General features: G+C 38.7%; 1 protein-coding gene across 2 annotated transcripts in view; it reads right to left on the reverse strand.

Annotated features, from left to right (window-relative positions):
• Positions 1-1,007: 1,007 nt before the first annotated feature.
• The window catches only part of DROSHA (drosha ribonuclease III), a 72,543-nt gene continuing 59,965 nt past the window's right edge, over positions 1,008-13,585 (reverse strand). For both annotated transcript variants that reach the window (XM_061994867.1, XM_061994866.1), the window contains exons 26-32: positions 12,654-12,759; positions 9,008-9,149; positions 7,953-8,035; positions 7,736-7,839; positions 5,619-5,711; positions 4,783-4,829; positions 1,008-1,708 (exon numbers count right to left, since the gene is read on the reverse strand). In XM_061994867.1, coding sequence (XP_061850851.1) covers positions 1,578-1,708; positions 4,783-4,829; positions 5,619-5,711; positions 7,736-7,839; positions 7,953-8,035; positions 9,008-9,149; positions 12,654-12,759 — 706 coding nt within the window. In that variant the 3' untranslated portion in view covers positions 1,008-1,577. The remainder of the gene's footprint in view (positions 1,709-4,782; positions 4,830-5,618; positions 5,712-7,735; positions 7,840-7,952; positions 8,036-9,007; positions 9,150-12,653; positions 12,760-13,585) is intronic.

Below are 13,585 nucleotides of genomic sequence, written 5' to 3' on the forward strand. Positions count from 1 at the left end.
AGTGCATTTCACATTGTGTGTGTACAAAAATGTGGGTATGAAAATACACATCGATTAGCTCAGAAGTGAAACTTTGGGGAGTGGGGGGAAGACATTTGGGTAGTCTGAGTTTTCAGCTACACTTTGGCACCTGCAACAAAGTGCTTTCATGGATGCCCATTGCACACCTACAGGAAGGTGCTTTGGACAACTGCTGAAGTAGCTGCTCAGGGTAGTGAAGCCCCTGGGCAAGTGTTTTCACACAGGAGTCTATGTGAATTCTTTGGGCCAGACTCGCTCATCCACACTGATGAAGCTGCCTGGTACCTTACCACATACAGCTGTGTTAAATCAGAAAAGAAGACACGTAAATGACTTGCCAAAAAGAAACTGAAGCAAGAAGAAAATGTGCAGTTATGGAAGATAAGAGCTGTATCTGTTCCACTTATCAGAAAAGAGAAATGACCACACAATATATACTAAGGGACTGTTTTAAGTCAGAACTCAGAAATAAATGGCTTGAAGTAGGAGAATTAAAACTATGAACAATGCACCAACATCTACAATGAAGCTGGTAGTTGGTGGGAAAAACCACCAACAGCCACAGTGGATGTTCCACTTTTGGTATCATTCAAGAGTTTTTATAGAACATCTGTCTCTCTAATACAAGCCACAGACACCAAAAATCAAGGAAAATGAGTGAAAAATGAGTGACTGCAAACTGTACACCACCTTTGAACCACAACTTGGGGACAAATCCTTCCTTCCTTTGGATACAAATAGTTTTCAATGAACCTATCTGAAACAGAACCTCATGGAGTTTCTAATACACCATTTGACTATTATGGTTACACCGGTATCTTCTGAATAAAGAACTGGAGTCACCAGTTTGATAAAGCACGAAATTGAGAATTAAGCTAAACTTGTAAACTTGGTACATTCTCTCCAAACAAGGTTGTCATTCTCATGCTTCACAAGTCTTCTCAGAGTTTTGTAATACTTATTTAAACACCAAAAAAAACACCTGACCTTCCAATGTGTCACACTCCAGACACAGAATCTACTGTTTAAAACAAAATTATCCCCTTTGCTTAAGTTACTGTACCAGTTCCTGTAAAAGGACCCAAAGTTTATGGCTCAGCTGTTAGGTACATGTGTAAGTGCTTTGCTGAATTAGTTTCTCATAACACTTTCTTCCTCCACAGAAGAGTTTATGCAATAACTTTGCTGGTCACTGATAAAACAGCATTTGGACATAGGAGACAATTGTTAAACAGCTTTTCCTCCTACAGGCTTTTGAAATGAACACTTTATTATTTCATACAAGACAGTAAAAATCATAAAAATAATCCCACAACTTCTCATAAAAATTAAAAGGATTTAAAACCAAATCTTATTAAAAAGCCAAACAGATTTTGCACTTAAAACCAAAGAAATGCTATATATACACACGCTTTTCAAAGAAGAGGTTATGATTTTCTGTTTGATATCAACAGGCACTCGTCATTCATCCTCTGCGAGAAACTAGGTTAGGTCTCCATAGGCCACAGTCAGAGTTATTAAGTAAGTAAATATGCCATTGCTTCTGTGCCCTCCTTTTATTTCCTTGCTTCTTCAGTCTCCTCTGGCTCTCTCTCTTGATGCTCTCTTTCCCACCTCATTTCTTTCAACTCTTGTCTGTACTTCCGTTCAATGAACCGTTTCTGATGGGCCATCTGGGGAAAGTTATCTGACACAAGGAGAAATATTTTACATTAATAAACAAACTGGTAACACAGAAAGCCTCAGCTCATTTTTTTTGTTTGTTTGTTTGAGTTTTTTAAAACTTTGATTAGATTAGGGGTAGGGAGAAATAATGTTATTACCATTTTTACTCATTTGTTTCTAATAATGCAGAGTAAACCCGGGCTGTGTGTCATAAGGCTTTGGTTTCTTTATGATTTCCACATCTGTTTCCCCTGCTATGAAGCACTGTCAAATCCAATACACTCACAAAAATAAAATACAAAATCCTGGTATAGCAACATGGCCAGATATTACCTGGTTTTACACTCTGTTCCCTTAGCAACAAGTGGTCGATACTGAAAAACAAACGTTGAGACTGCTCTCAATGCTGTCAGAGATTTTTGTCTTGTTCTCACTCCAAAAAAGTATGAGCCACTGGTTCCAAGCACTGCACAGATGTTTCCGTTACTAGTATTGTTATTTTAGACCACGCAGAATCCACTCAATGCCCCACTTTATGGCCGGGTTCCCAATGGGGAAGTAACAGTGTAACAAAATGGAATGCAATAAAATCTGTTCCTGAAAAAGTTAATGCTTGGCTATGTACCAGAAGTCAGCCCAAGAGCATGGATGAGTGAAGACTGGCTAAAATGATAGACTAGAGGAAGCTGAGGTGATGGAGCAATAGCAAGGGGGCAGATGCTACTGATTTCAGACAGTTGTCCACTGGCTGGTGTGTATGTACAGTAGTTAGGGCTGAGGCTGTAAAACCAGCTTCTATAATTGATCAGGTTTGCTCTCAACGTAATGCACAGCTGACAGAATATGATGTTTTCTGCATGACCCAGCAGTGTCAGGGTGCTGACATTGATCTGTGTGTCTCCGTGTTGCAGAGATGGGCATCCTCCAGCTAGTTGGAAAAGAAAGAAGCGGTAGAGTTCGTGGCAGCCCACACTTGGTGGTAAACCCTGCTGGGATCACATAGGGCTCTTGGATCAGCGCAGGCTACCTCTCTGTGCCCAAGACGAATGAGAAAGGTTACTACACTGACCTTTAAAGCCATAAACAAATTTGGGAGATGTGTCAGCAAACGACTGATCTCTCTGTAGTTGGTTACCAAGACAGAATTCAGCTGAGGCTCCTCAGGAAGGAGTCCCTTGGCACCAAGCATTCTCCTCCTCCTTCTGAGTCCCAGGCACCACAGATTAGTTCAGCTAGAGAACACGCTGCAGAAGCCACATAACACGCAGGAGACTGGTGCTGCCAAATGACTTTCTACTGCTTTATTTTATTGGCCAGTGAAATTTGTGCCTTTTATTATATACTATAGGAACAAAGGGTGTATTCATCAGTTCTTTGCAACCTGGGCATAGGACGGTATATTTATTTAAACCAGAAAGCAATCTAAACAAAAGAAAATTGTTTTTAGACTGCTGCTGTTTTTAAAAGCAACAGTGCTGTTTTTAATGGAGTTCTGGGATATTCTGCTGCTCGTGTACACCATAAAATGAAAATCAGATTTTCAGCACTGTGCCTGTGAAGTGATTCTTTAAGAACTTTGGAGAACTCAAGCTTGGTAGCAACCTGTTTATAATCCATCTAAGAATGGAGAAGGATGTAATATGTAATAAGCTCATCATGGCTATCATATATATAAAAATATATATATATCATATATATAAAAAAACTACATGAAAATTACTTTCACTTGAAGTTAACTACTTATGCACTAGAAAAAGAAAACCCACACTGAAAAAAATCTCTCTTCTACAAACATATACATCACAGAACAGGTGCTCACAAGAGCTGTGGAGCCTCTGTTCCTAAAGAGAGTCAAAACTTGACCAGGAAGGCAACACGAAGGAGAAACATGACCTAACTTGGAAGCTGGCTGTGTTTTCAGGGGTGCTTGGAATACAGACCTCTAGAGGTCAATGGCAGTCAAACAAATACGTATGTCAGAAAAGTGCTGTGAAGTCCTTGGACTGACAGGAGATGAAGCTCACAGCTCTCTGAGTGGCGATACTGCCACAGGAAAAAAACAGAACCACACAGAACCTCAGAATGGTAGAGGTCGGAAGGGACTTCTATGGATCACCTAGTCCAACACTCAAAGAAAACTTCAGGAACATTTTGCAGATACTCATCAGAGAAGTTATGTTTTTCTACCTTTCAGATTTACTTCTGGTGAGAAGTATATGCCTAGCAGAGAAGTATTACAAAAAATCTGAATTACAGGGATACATTGTCTTCAGAAATTTAAGGTCTACGATTTTTCAGACATAACAGCCTTTGGCATCTAAAGACTTGTATATGTTTGCTTCAAATCAAACCCAAAAGTGTACCTCTCCACATTCTTATGAATAGAGAGCTTCTGCTGCACAAAATGCTTGTAATCTATTTGCTGACAGTATGTCTACACCTGGCACTTGAACTCAACTAACTGAAGGTCTTTCAAGTCTGCACAAAATCATTCTGTTCATATCCAAGGCTTCACAGCAATGAAGGACTGCTCCCGTGCTGGCTATCTTGGGCATAAATTTGAGAGGTGCATATGCAGATCACTGTATCCTCAGCTGATATATATCCTCAGCTGATGTAAGCCATTCTTAAAAGATAAATATTGACATACGTTGGCTGGGGATCTGCCTGTTAGATTTTAACCCAGTCTAGTATATAATCTGAGACCAATTTTATTTTCTGAATTGGCAACTGAAAAGTAATTTCCTCCTCCCCTAAATGAGAGAATGAAACCACCACACTGTAAGAGAGTAAGAAGTCTTATCCCACTGCATATTTAAGCATGGAAAATCTCAATGAAACTTAATTGGAGAGGGTTCTCCCTAAGTTGCAACCTCTATAGCTGATCAACTCCTTCTAAAAAATACCTGGGGGTATAATATCAAAATACCTGTTACAAAATTGTCATGAAATTAATAAAAGGAAAACCTGCTGCTTAGACGCTGACATTTGGCACATATGTTCTATCCAAATCTTACCCCCCACAAAACCTCCACCTCACTTCACTGCACACCAAGGAAGTAAACTAGAAATTGTTTTGTTTCCCAAATCTCTTACATTTTTCAAGTGCGTCCATTGCAGCTCCCATTTCTGCCTGCTGAATACTGTGAAAGCCAAAGGAAAACGTGTTATGTGAGATCTAAGCTGCACAGAATAAATTACAGTTTCTGACAAAGTAGAACACTAGCTACTTTTTCGTAATAAAACTCTTTGGATAACCAGCAGCTAGTAATTCCCAGACATATCAACCTTTCCATAAATATGTGAGCAATAGCACTACGACTCCAGTAGAATACTTTTAAACTTAGATCAATAACACTCACAGAATATTCTAGTCCATTCTTCACTGAAGCATTCACTTTCACTTGAGAGAAAATAAGGAACAAAATCACAGAAGTGTGAACGCTATAAAACCAATGATATTTTTACAACCACCACTGGATTTGGTTGCAGAAAATAAGATGAGGTCTTTGGGATACCTAGAAGTAATAACATTGGAATAAAAGACCTGAGAGCCTTGCCCCCTTGACTTGCCAGCTTCAGTTGGACAGCAATCCAGTGGCAAAACAAAGATAAAGTCAGTTTCCTGGAAGCTGTTTTGCAGTCTCTAGTCTGAGAGCCACAGAATGGTTAAGCATTGCTAGCCACCTTGTAGGAAAGTTCACCAAAAAAGCTTAAGACCCAAAACGATAGAGATGTTGAACCTTTCAGGCATTCCTGAGGCAGAAACTCAGAATAGCTTGAAGAGGGCTCTACAGTTCACCATTTCTAAGGAAAAGGGAACTTGTCCTTAGTCAAGTTATCTGTCACACACTTGTCTATCTCCACAGCTAGTCATTTTGGACACTGCCACACTCAACTTTTAACATGACATGATTAATTTTTCACAATACCTTGGGCCTTTACCACATCCTATTCTTTCCCCTTTGAAGTAAACGGCTACTGTGTATGTCCTGGCATGAGATGGACCCACTGTCTGCAACGTCCTGAAATGAGAAAGATATCATTTATTCAAGCAGGAAGTATTAAAAACCAGAATCTGTTCACACCACACACATCACCAAGCTTTCAGTCTGGTCAATACATATAGGGGAATTAGTGCAAAGCACAGAGCAAGGGTTGAAAAATGCCTGTATAAATCAGATTAACGCACAGATGGCCAGTAGAGCATGCATAAAAAAGAGAAAAAAATCACATAAAATGCACCTTGATTTTATTAGTTATGATTCTGCGGTATTTATTCCCTCAGGTTCCCTCAAGAGCACCACATGGCAACTCTTTAACTTATAAGCAAAAATGCAAACTGTAACACAAAGTGCTTAAACACTGTGAAAACACTCATAGAAATTGTATGCAGCTGGGCAACAGCAAATAATCACAGCAATGTGACTATTGTGTGCACTAAAAGTTTAGTCCCTGAGAGTTGTGCAGTTAGCAAGTTTTTAAGAGGGCTTTATATGGGACATGGTAGCTCTCTGCATACTGAATTATCCCAGTACAAAGAAATTTCCCAGTAGCTTTCAGAAGTTACAGTTACAAACTTTCCACTTGAACTGAAGTCTAGGACATGCATCAACAACCATGTAAAGGAGAGGAAAAAAAGATAATTCCCTAGAGGTGCAACAAACTGCTTCTGCTGCTGTTTCTTCCTGATGTCCCAAATCTCTCCCCACAGTCAGCTTGAGTTCTGTCCACTATCTTGTTTGCTTTTGGAAAGAGCACTAATTTCACATCAATTTTTTAAGTGTCTAACTATAGTACTCTGTCTCTGTGTGCTGTGAGCAAATGAAACCCACCTGTAAGTTAAAAGCAACAGTATGGACTGCAGTGAAACAGATGACCCCAAGAACGGGAATTTAACAAGATAATAGGAAGATAACAGCATATTACTAGCTCTAAGCTGTACCAGAAAAATCAATTTATCATCACAACAAAACAAATCAAACATTTGATACTTGATACTCAGTGGGTTTTACAAGAATCAGGAGTTGTTTTTCTTGTATTCATCTCCCTACTCGAGACAAAGCTGTGAGCCCTCATACAGGGCCACGGAGGAGTCAGAGCTGCAGAGCACCAGCAGCACTGTTAAAGTGATCATGTTTCTGAAGTGCATTGTTTGTCACTATAACTGAATTGCTACATTTCATTGAAAACTTTACCTCAGTAAAGGTGACAAATGCCCTTAGACTTACACTCTTCATACCTTTTTTGATATAATAATCCCAGCAACACAAGACTTGAACTTTCATAGTCATTTTCTCTTCTTTTGAGGGCTAACACTCATTCCTACGTTGACTGAATGGATATAGATGCAATATGCAACCTTAAGTTTATTATTGTCTCTTTGAAGCAGGTATTATACTATTTTTTAACTGAAGGGAGTTCTATCCCATCCAGCTTCAGGTTTCTGAGATATACCAGTTCAGAGGTTCGTTGCCCTGACCTACCACTGAAACAGGAAGACGTTCAGTTGCCTGCACTGTGCAATCAAAATGCCCAAATCTTGTGTTGCCCTGTAGTGCCTGACTCTCCATGTTGGAAACAGAGCCTACAATCAGGATGTGTAACACATGGTAATTATCATGTTTGCATAATAATGTAGAGTGCTGAGAAACTTCATACTATTCCTGAAAACAGAATGGAGGTATCTTGACCTCATACTCAAACAGCCATTGTCCCATTCATCTCATTTAAAATATTGACATTCCTTACATTAAAAGAACAAATACAGAATGATGCCAACAAAACAGTCCCTTTGAACATAAAAAATCCAGTTTCCCTTGCAATTGTACAAGGTAAAATGCTTAATAATTCTTCCTTGTAATGGCTTAAAACACCTAAAGCTTGGAGTAGTTCAATGTTTTCCATCTTCAGACAAAGAGAGACCGGAGGGCTTGGATAACCTCAATAAACACAAACTATGGAAAAAACACAGGGTGACTGATCATATTTTCCTCCACATACAAGAAAACTGATAATCAGCTTGTATCGGTAAGATGTCAGTTCTTACTTGTAAAGAGGAATGTCTGGCTCTTTTCCTTCCGTCCTGAGAGTCAAGCAGCACTGTTGAAGCTGAGACTTAGGATCATTCCAGTCTTGATTTAAAATAAATTCCTGTAAGAAGTTCACAAAGATGCTTTTATGATTGAGAGAGTGTGGTAAGAGTCCCAAACACAATTATGTGCTAAAACATAGTGACAGAAATGTAGGAACCTGACTGTTCTTACCTTTAGCCGTGGAAAAAAACAAACATTCATGAAAGTGTGAACGTATTCCAAATCTTTATCAATGTACAAGGCAGCAATAAAGGCTGGGGAAATAAAAGAAAGGTGCTGTCACTCACACAAGGAGAATGTTAATGGCTTGCATTTTTAGAAACGTGTATCTCTGCATACTCTAAAGCCACATTCAATTATAGTTCACAGCAGTGATCTGATGAGGGTATTATTATCCTGCATTCGCAGAAAAAAATGAAGTTGACCAAGAGATTAAGTGACTTACCCAAATCCACTCAGTCATTTAAAGAGCTAGAAACAACACTCAGCTCCTAATCTCACATTTTAACCATGAAGACCATAGATACTTACAAATAAATCACTACTGGGTACCATTAAAAAAATGCAGATATACATCACTCCTGTTTGTGTGCTATTTCCATTTGCTCAGAGGATTTGGCAAAAGCCGATGGGCCTGAATGGCTCACAAAATATATCACAATATCCAAGATGTGGATTAACTTTCTCTGCAGAATATTTATCACTGTTTCCAGTTTCTCTGGAAAGAAGGCAGCACAAACTTACGTAAATAAGCTAAACAGAATTTAATTTCCACGTAGCTTTCTCTCTTGTGGAATGACAATTGTGAAACCTCCTAAAATGAAGGCAAATGAACCACAGAAATATTCATCTGCTGAAAGAAGGTATCTTCCACCAGTGATAAGAACACACTAGTGAAACACTGAAACTGATGTTAAATAGTGCGACTTGGATGACAAGCTTTAACTTTTTTAGATATGCTTTTGACCTGGTCATCCCGACACCTCAGTGTCTAAGCCTGTCACTCTGCATATGCAATTACGTCTCTTCCGTGTTTTCATACAGACTTCACAAATCTAGGCTGGTGTTCAAAAATCTGCCTTTCAGAGGTATAGGAATAATTAATTTAAAAATCTGAACATACATTTTTAATAGTGATTTGGGGGATTTCTAATAGCTTTCTTAAACAAGCCCTGAGGAAAAAGAAGTGGTGGAAGTATTAAGCTGTCATAACCAAATGTACTCACATTCCAAGAGATCAGCCAAAGTCTTAGTTCGAAGAGCTACAGGTCTTTTTGTCTTGTCATTAGTGATGGCAAATTCTTGCATACCCAGCTCTTCTGCTACTTTGGCCTGTGTCCTGTTGTTCACCAAAGAACTTCTCAACAGCTGCAAGAGAAAGGAGTTTCACTCAATGGTAACAATCGGTAATACCAGACTATAAAAGGTAGGGAGAGGAGAAAAAAACTACTTTAATCTTTCCTTTTACCCATTTCTCTCAGTGTACTGATGTTTTATTTCAGCACACCTCAAATGATGAACATAAACACACTAATCCTTTCTACTGCTGATTTTTCCTTCTGTTTCAATCCTTCTCATCAAACTAGAATACTAAAACATAGAATACTATGGATACATTATTTCTGTAGATGAGTCTTGCATTTAAAAAGCTTGTTCAGGAGCTTCTTTGCAAATCATCTGTCCAATAATCCTGTAGTTTCACAACTAATCTGCACTTTTCTGGTTTAAGTGACACATAGTTATACATGTTTTTCCACATAAAGTATAAACACGCAATATTCTGGAGTCTATAGAGCAGTGCCCAGTGGCCATCAAATCAGAAATAAATAGGCAATATTTAAAACAAATGCCCATTAAAGCAAGGCAGTGTAGTGCTTCAGAACTAGCAGACGAGGAAGCCACTCCACTCCTTCGGCCAGGTAAGAAAATGCATAGCTGGACAGCCTGTATGGACTCTTTGCATCCCTGTGCAAAGCCAGTGTATCCCTAACAAGAAATGGCTCTAGCCAGGACACCTGGTTCTCTAGTAGTTTCCCAAAATGCTTAACCCTGGCTCTAGGCAGATTGCCTAAACAAACACAGAGATCTGCCCAAGATACAATCCCACACAGCTTAAAGGAGTATTTAGGAATTTTAGGCTTTCATGCAATTTTCTGAACCCCTGGCTAAGGTGAACTTTTTTTCTTGTTTACTTTTTTGCTTAAAATGAAACAGTGCTAATTTAAGAAGTCAGGGGTATAATAAGAGGTGGAGGTGAGATGGAACAAATGTCTCTCTTTTTCACTACTTATATGTAATCTAGAGTTGAGAAACTGAGTACACTTTTTTCCTCTCTTTGTCTTCCATATCATATTTGCTCAGCTTATTAGATCCAAGTTATATGCTACCTGGCTCCAGCACGTCAACTGAGCTTATGAAAATCAAGATTTATTTGTTGCACTTGATACTTCATCTCTGACAACAGATAAATAAGGAACAGTATGTTCATAATTTGTTTGGCAATGATGTATGAAGCAGATATTCACAACTTGATCTTCATAAACTAGGCAGACTGCAGATAGCATTATTACCTGCCTCCCTAACCTCTGCTTATGCTCATCTTCTACTTGTTCCTTTCCAAAGTTCTTCTTTTTTATGTCTTTAAGATACATAAACAATACTTTCCTCAACACAATCCTAAGAACAATATACAATCTATGAGACAGAAGTGAAATACCACATGACAAATATCAGTTTCTTGTAATAGGAGGAGGATCTTGTTTCTGTCTTTGCAGAATATTTATTTTGATAGGACCCATAACCATTAGTAGAATGATAAGATTCTGTGATACACTACACAGTGAAGTAGAGATGGAAAAAAACCCCACCAGTTATCCTTCTAGCACTGTGATTATCAACTTGCTCCATTTTAGAATTTGCCTCCTTTTTCAAATGGGATCCATCAACAAACTCAGTTTCCCTTCATGATACAGGAAAGACATGGTACCTGTGCCTTCCCACCAACAGTTTAGAGCTAGTCCTCACTTTGGCAACATACAGTCTGCACCACTGCAGATGCTGTGATGTGTGATGGATGCTCAGCTGGCACTTAACTCTAAATACAAAGCGATTTTTGTCTTTTATTCTTCCATTCTTTACTCAGCATATGCATGACTGTAGCATAAGCCAGTAATGGAGAATATATATCTTCCAACAGCCAACAAAATTTCATCCTCTTTTTTTTGGCAGATCACATGGCTATCAAAATACATAGACAAAAGTACGTTTTCCTTTCTTTTTCTTATACATAATTTACAGCCATCCCTCTACAAGCAATCACTATACTCTTTGCAGCTTCCCCTACCAACTTGGACTGTGCAACTTGTTTTACTTGCCAACTTACTGATCATTAAATTCAGCGACATGGAGACATTCTGGTCTTTCTTCTGAATATTTACACCCATTAATGGCAACACTTCATTTCTTTCCTGCCAAATAGTTCTTGAAAGGTTTATCTTACTATAACAACATTGATGCCTACATTATTAAAAGTCACCTACAAAGCAAAAAAAACCCCACCAGTCTTGGGTTTCTGCCTAATGTTTTTGTTTCTCCAAAGAATTACTATGACAAGACTCTTCCCCTTTTAACTTTAGCTTCAAAAGTTCAGGCTTTATCTATACTGAATGGTGCAGAAGAATCCATAGTAATGTACATGAAATTATAGAACCGGTGAAGAAAAATTAGAACTGCTTTTAGTCACAGCATGTGCTTTTTTCTTGTAAACAGCTTTAGCCCAAAAGACTCAAGAAACATATTCTTTCTAACCCACTGTCTGCTAAAGACTTAGCACCATCAACTCTTTATTGACTCAAGAAAAGTATTCTGAGTAGCTAGGAAACCTACAGTGCTACTTCCTAATTTTAACTAGAAGACTCAACTCATTCCTGACACATGTATCATTTTTTTCTACTCAAGACTTGAAAACTAAGAAAATTTCAGTAAACTTAAGAAAATGGCTTTCTCACAAACAAAGCCACAGCTGTCTAGCTGCAGTACTAAATGAATCACTCGGGGAAAAAAACCCTACATATATTACCACCCTATGTTTAAAGTACTGTAAATTGCTGAAAGATCCCCAAACTGGGTTATTCAGAGCCCAGATAAGAGAGACTGAAAGGCTACTGCAATCAACAACAGATGAATGTAACAAAAGAATTTTTTTACTGTGAGGGTGAGGGAGCACTGGAAGGGGCTGTCCGGGTGGGTTTTTGAGTCTCCTTCTCTGGGGACATTCAAAACCCACCTGGACGTGTTCCTGTGTGACCTACTCTAAGTGGTCCTGCTCTGGCAGGGGGGTTGGACTAGATGATCTTTTGAGGTCCCTTCCAACCCTTGAGATTCTGTGATTCTGTGAAAAGTAAAATTAAATTCAAAAGCTTCCACAGAAGCTCCAGATTGAAGACACAGGGTAAATCAGACTAAAAAGACTGTAAAAACTTCTCAGGAAACAGAATCTTGCCTGGTTGCAGGTTCAAGACACTAGAACTAATGAATAAAAAAAAGTCATGTGATGTGCCTATTTAAATAAACAATTTAAGACATCCATCTTTAAACAAGACTACTCTTATCTCCTAATTTTGTAACTGACATCCTTAAAATTATTGATCCATTTCCCAGACAGAACAAGAATTATTGCACTGTGCTCATAAATCAGCATTTCCTATTCAGTGCAGCGCTCATGACTTAAAATTAACAAAGCCTTATTAAGAGCAGTGGCTGCTGAGGCTTCTTTTATTAATCAAATCCAGAATAATTCACTAGCTGCTCCCATAATTTCAGTCTCCATCCCACTCCTGCTCTTCCGGAGAGCATGACTGATGGCAGTCTCACCGTTAAGTGCCCTTCATGATGATCAGGGAAATGTATGAATAAATACTCTGTGGCTACCAACTGCATTATGGAGTCACCCAGGAATTCCATCCTCTGGTTGTGGCCTCTGAAAAATGACACATCAATGCAGCAGAATCAATAAGCACTCAGGGAGGGAGAAAACAAAACCACCACACACACACAAATTAAAACAGTGATCTGAAAGTGAGCCTCACTCATTTCCAAATGCATTTAAGACAACTTTCCAGTGTTAAGCAGATGAGATGAAAACACAGCTCATTGCTGTTGGAACACCAACTTTTAGGAAGAAAGCAAATGATAGTAGCTACATATAAACACAATTACTAGATCACAGATCTAAGACGAATTGAAGAAGAGCAGTTGACATCAAGTTTGTAATGGGATAAATTGTCTACTTGCAACTTCTCATAAAAAAGTAAACTAATGAATGTAATGATTTTGGTAGTGAACAAAGTCTGTCCAGTTCACAGGAAATAAAAGACCAGGGTTTAAACTCATGTGAGATCCTGAACTGGGTAACCACTGGTATGGCTCTACTGCTTGCTTTAAAACAGGGCCCAGCAGTTTAACACATCATGAACAAAGGACTGCACTTGGAACAAATAACATGATTTTACTTCTTTACTCTGCCCAAATGTACCTCTAAGGATGTTTTGCTACTGTCTCAGGAATGATGCACAAATATCAATGATGCAGAAAGTTCAGAAGGAACACAGGGATGGCTCTTTAACAATCTTTTGCAAGGTGTCTGCTACAAATTGCTGTCAGAGATGGGATACAGGCAAGTTTGCAAACAGAACTGCTCTATTCTTTTCTGTAGAACAAAGGTAACATCTAGAGTTTATTCACAAAAAATCCCACCTAGAATACTAGCAGAAGGACCAACAGAACTATATGAGGACTTGCTGTAT

This window comes from Colius striatus, chromosome 4, assembly GCF_028858725.1.
Source record: "Colius striatus isolate bColStr4 chromosome 4, bColStr4.1.hap1, whole genome shotgun sequence".
Lineage (NCBI taxonomy): Eukaryota > Metazoa > Chordata > Aves > Coliiformes > Coliidae > Colius > Colius striatus.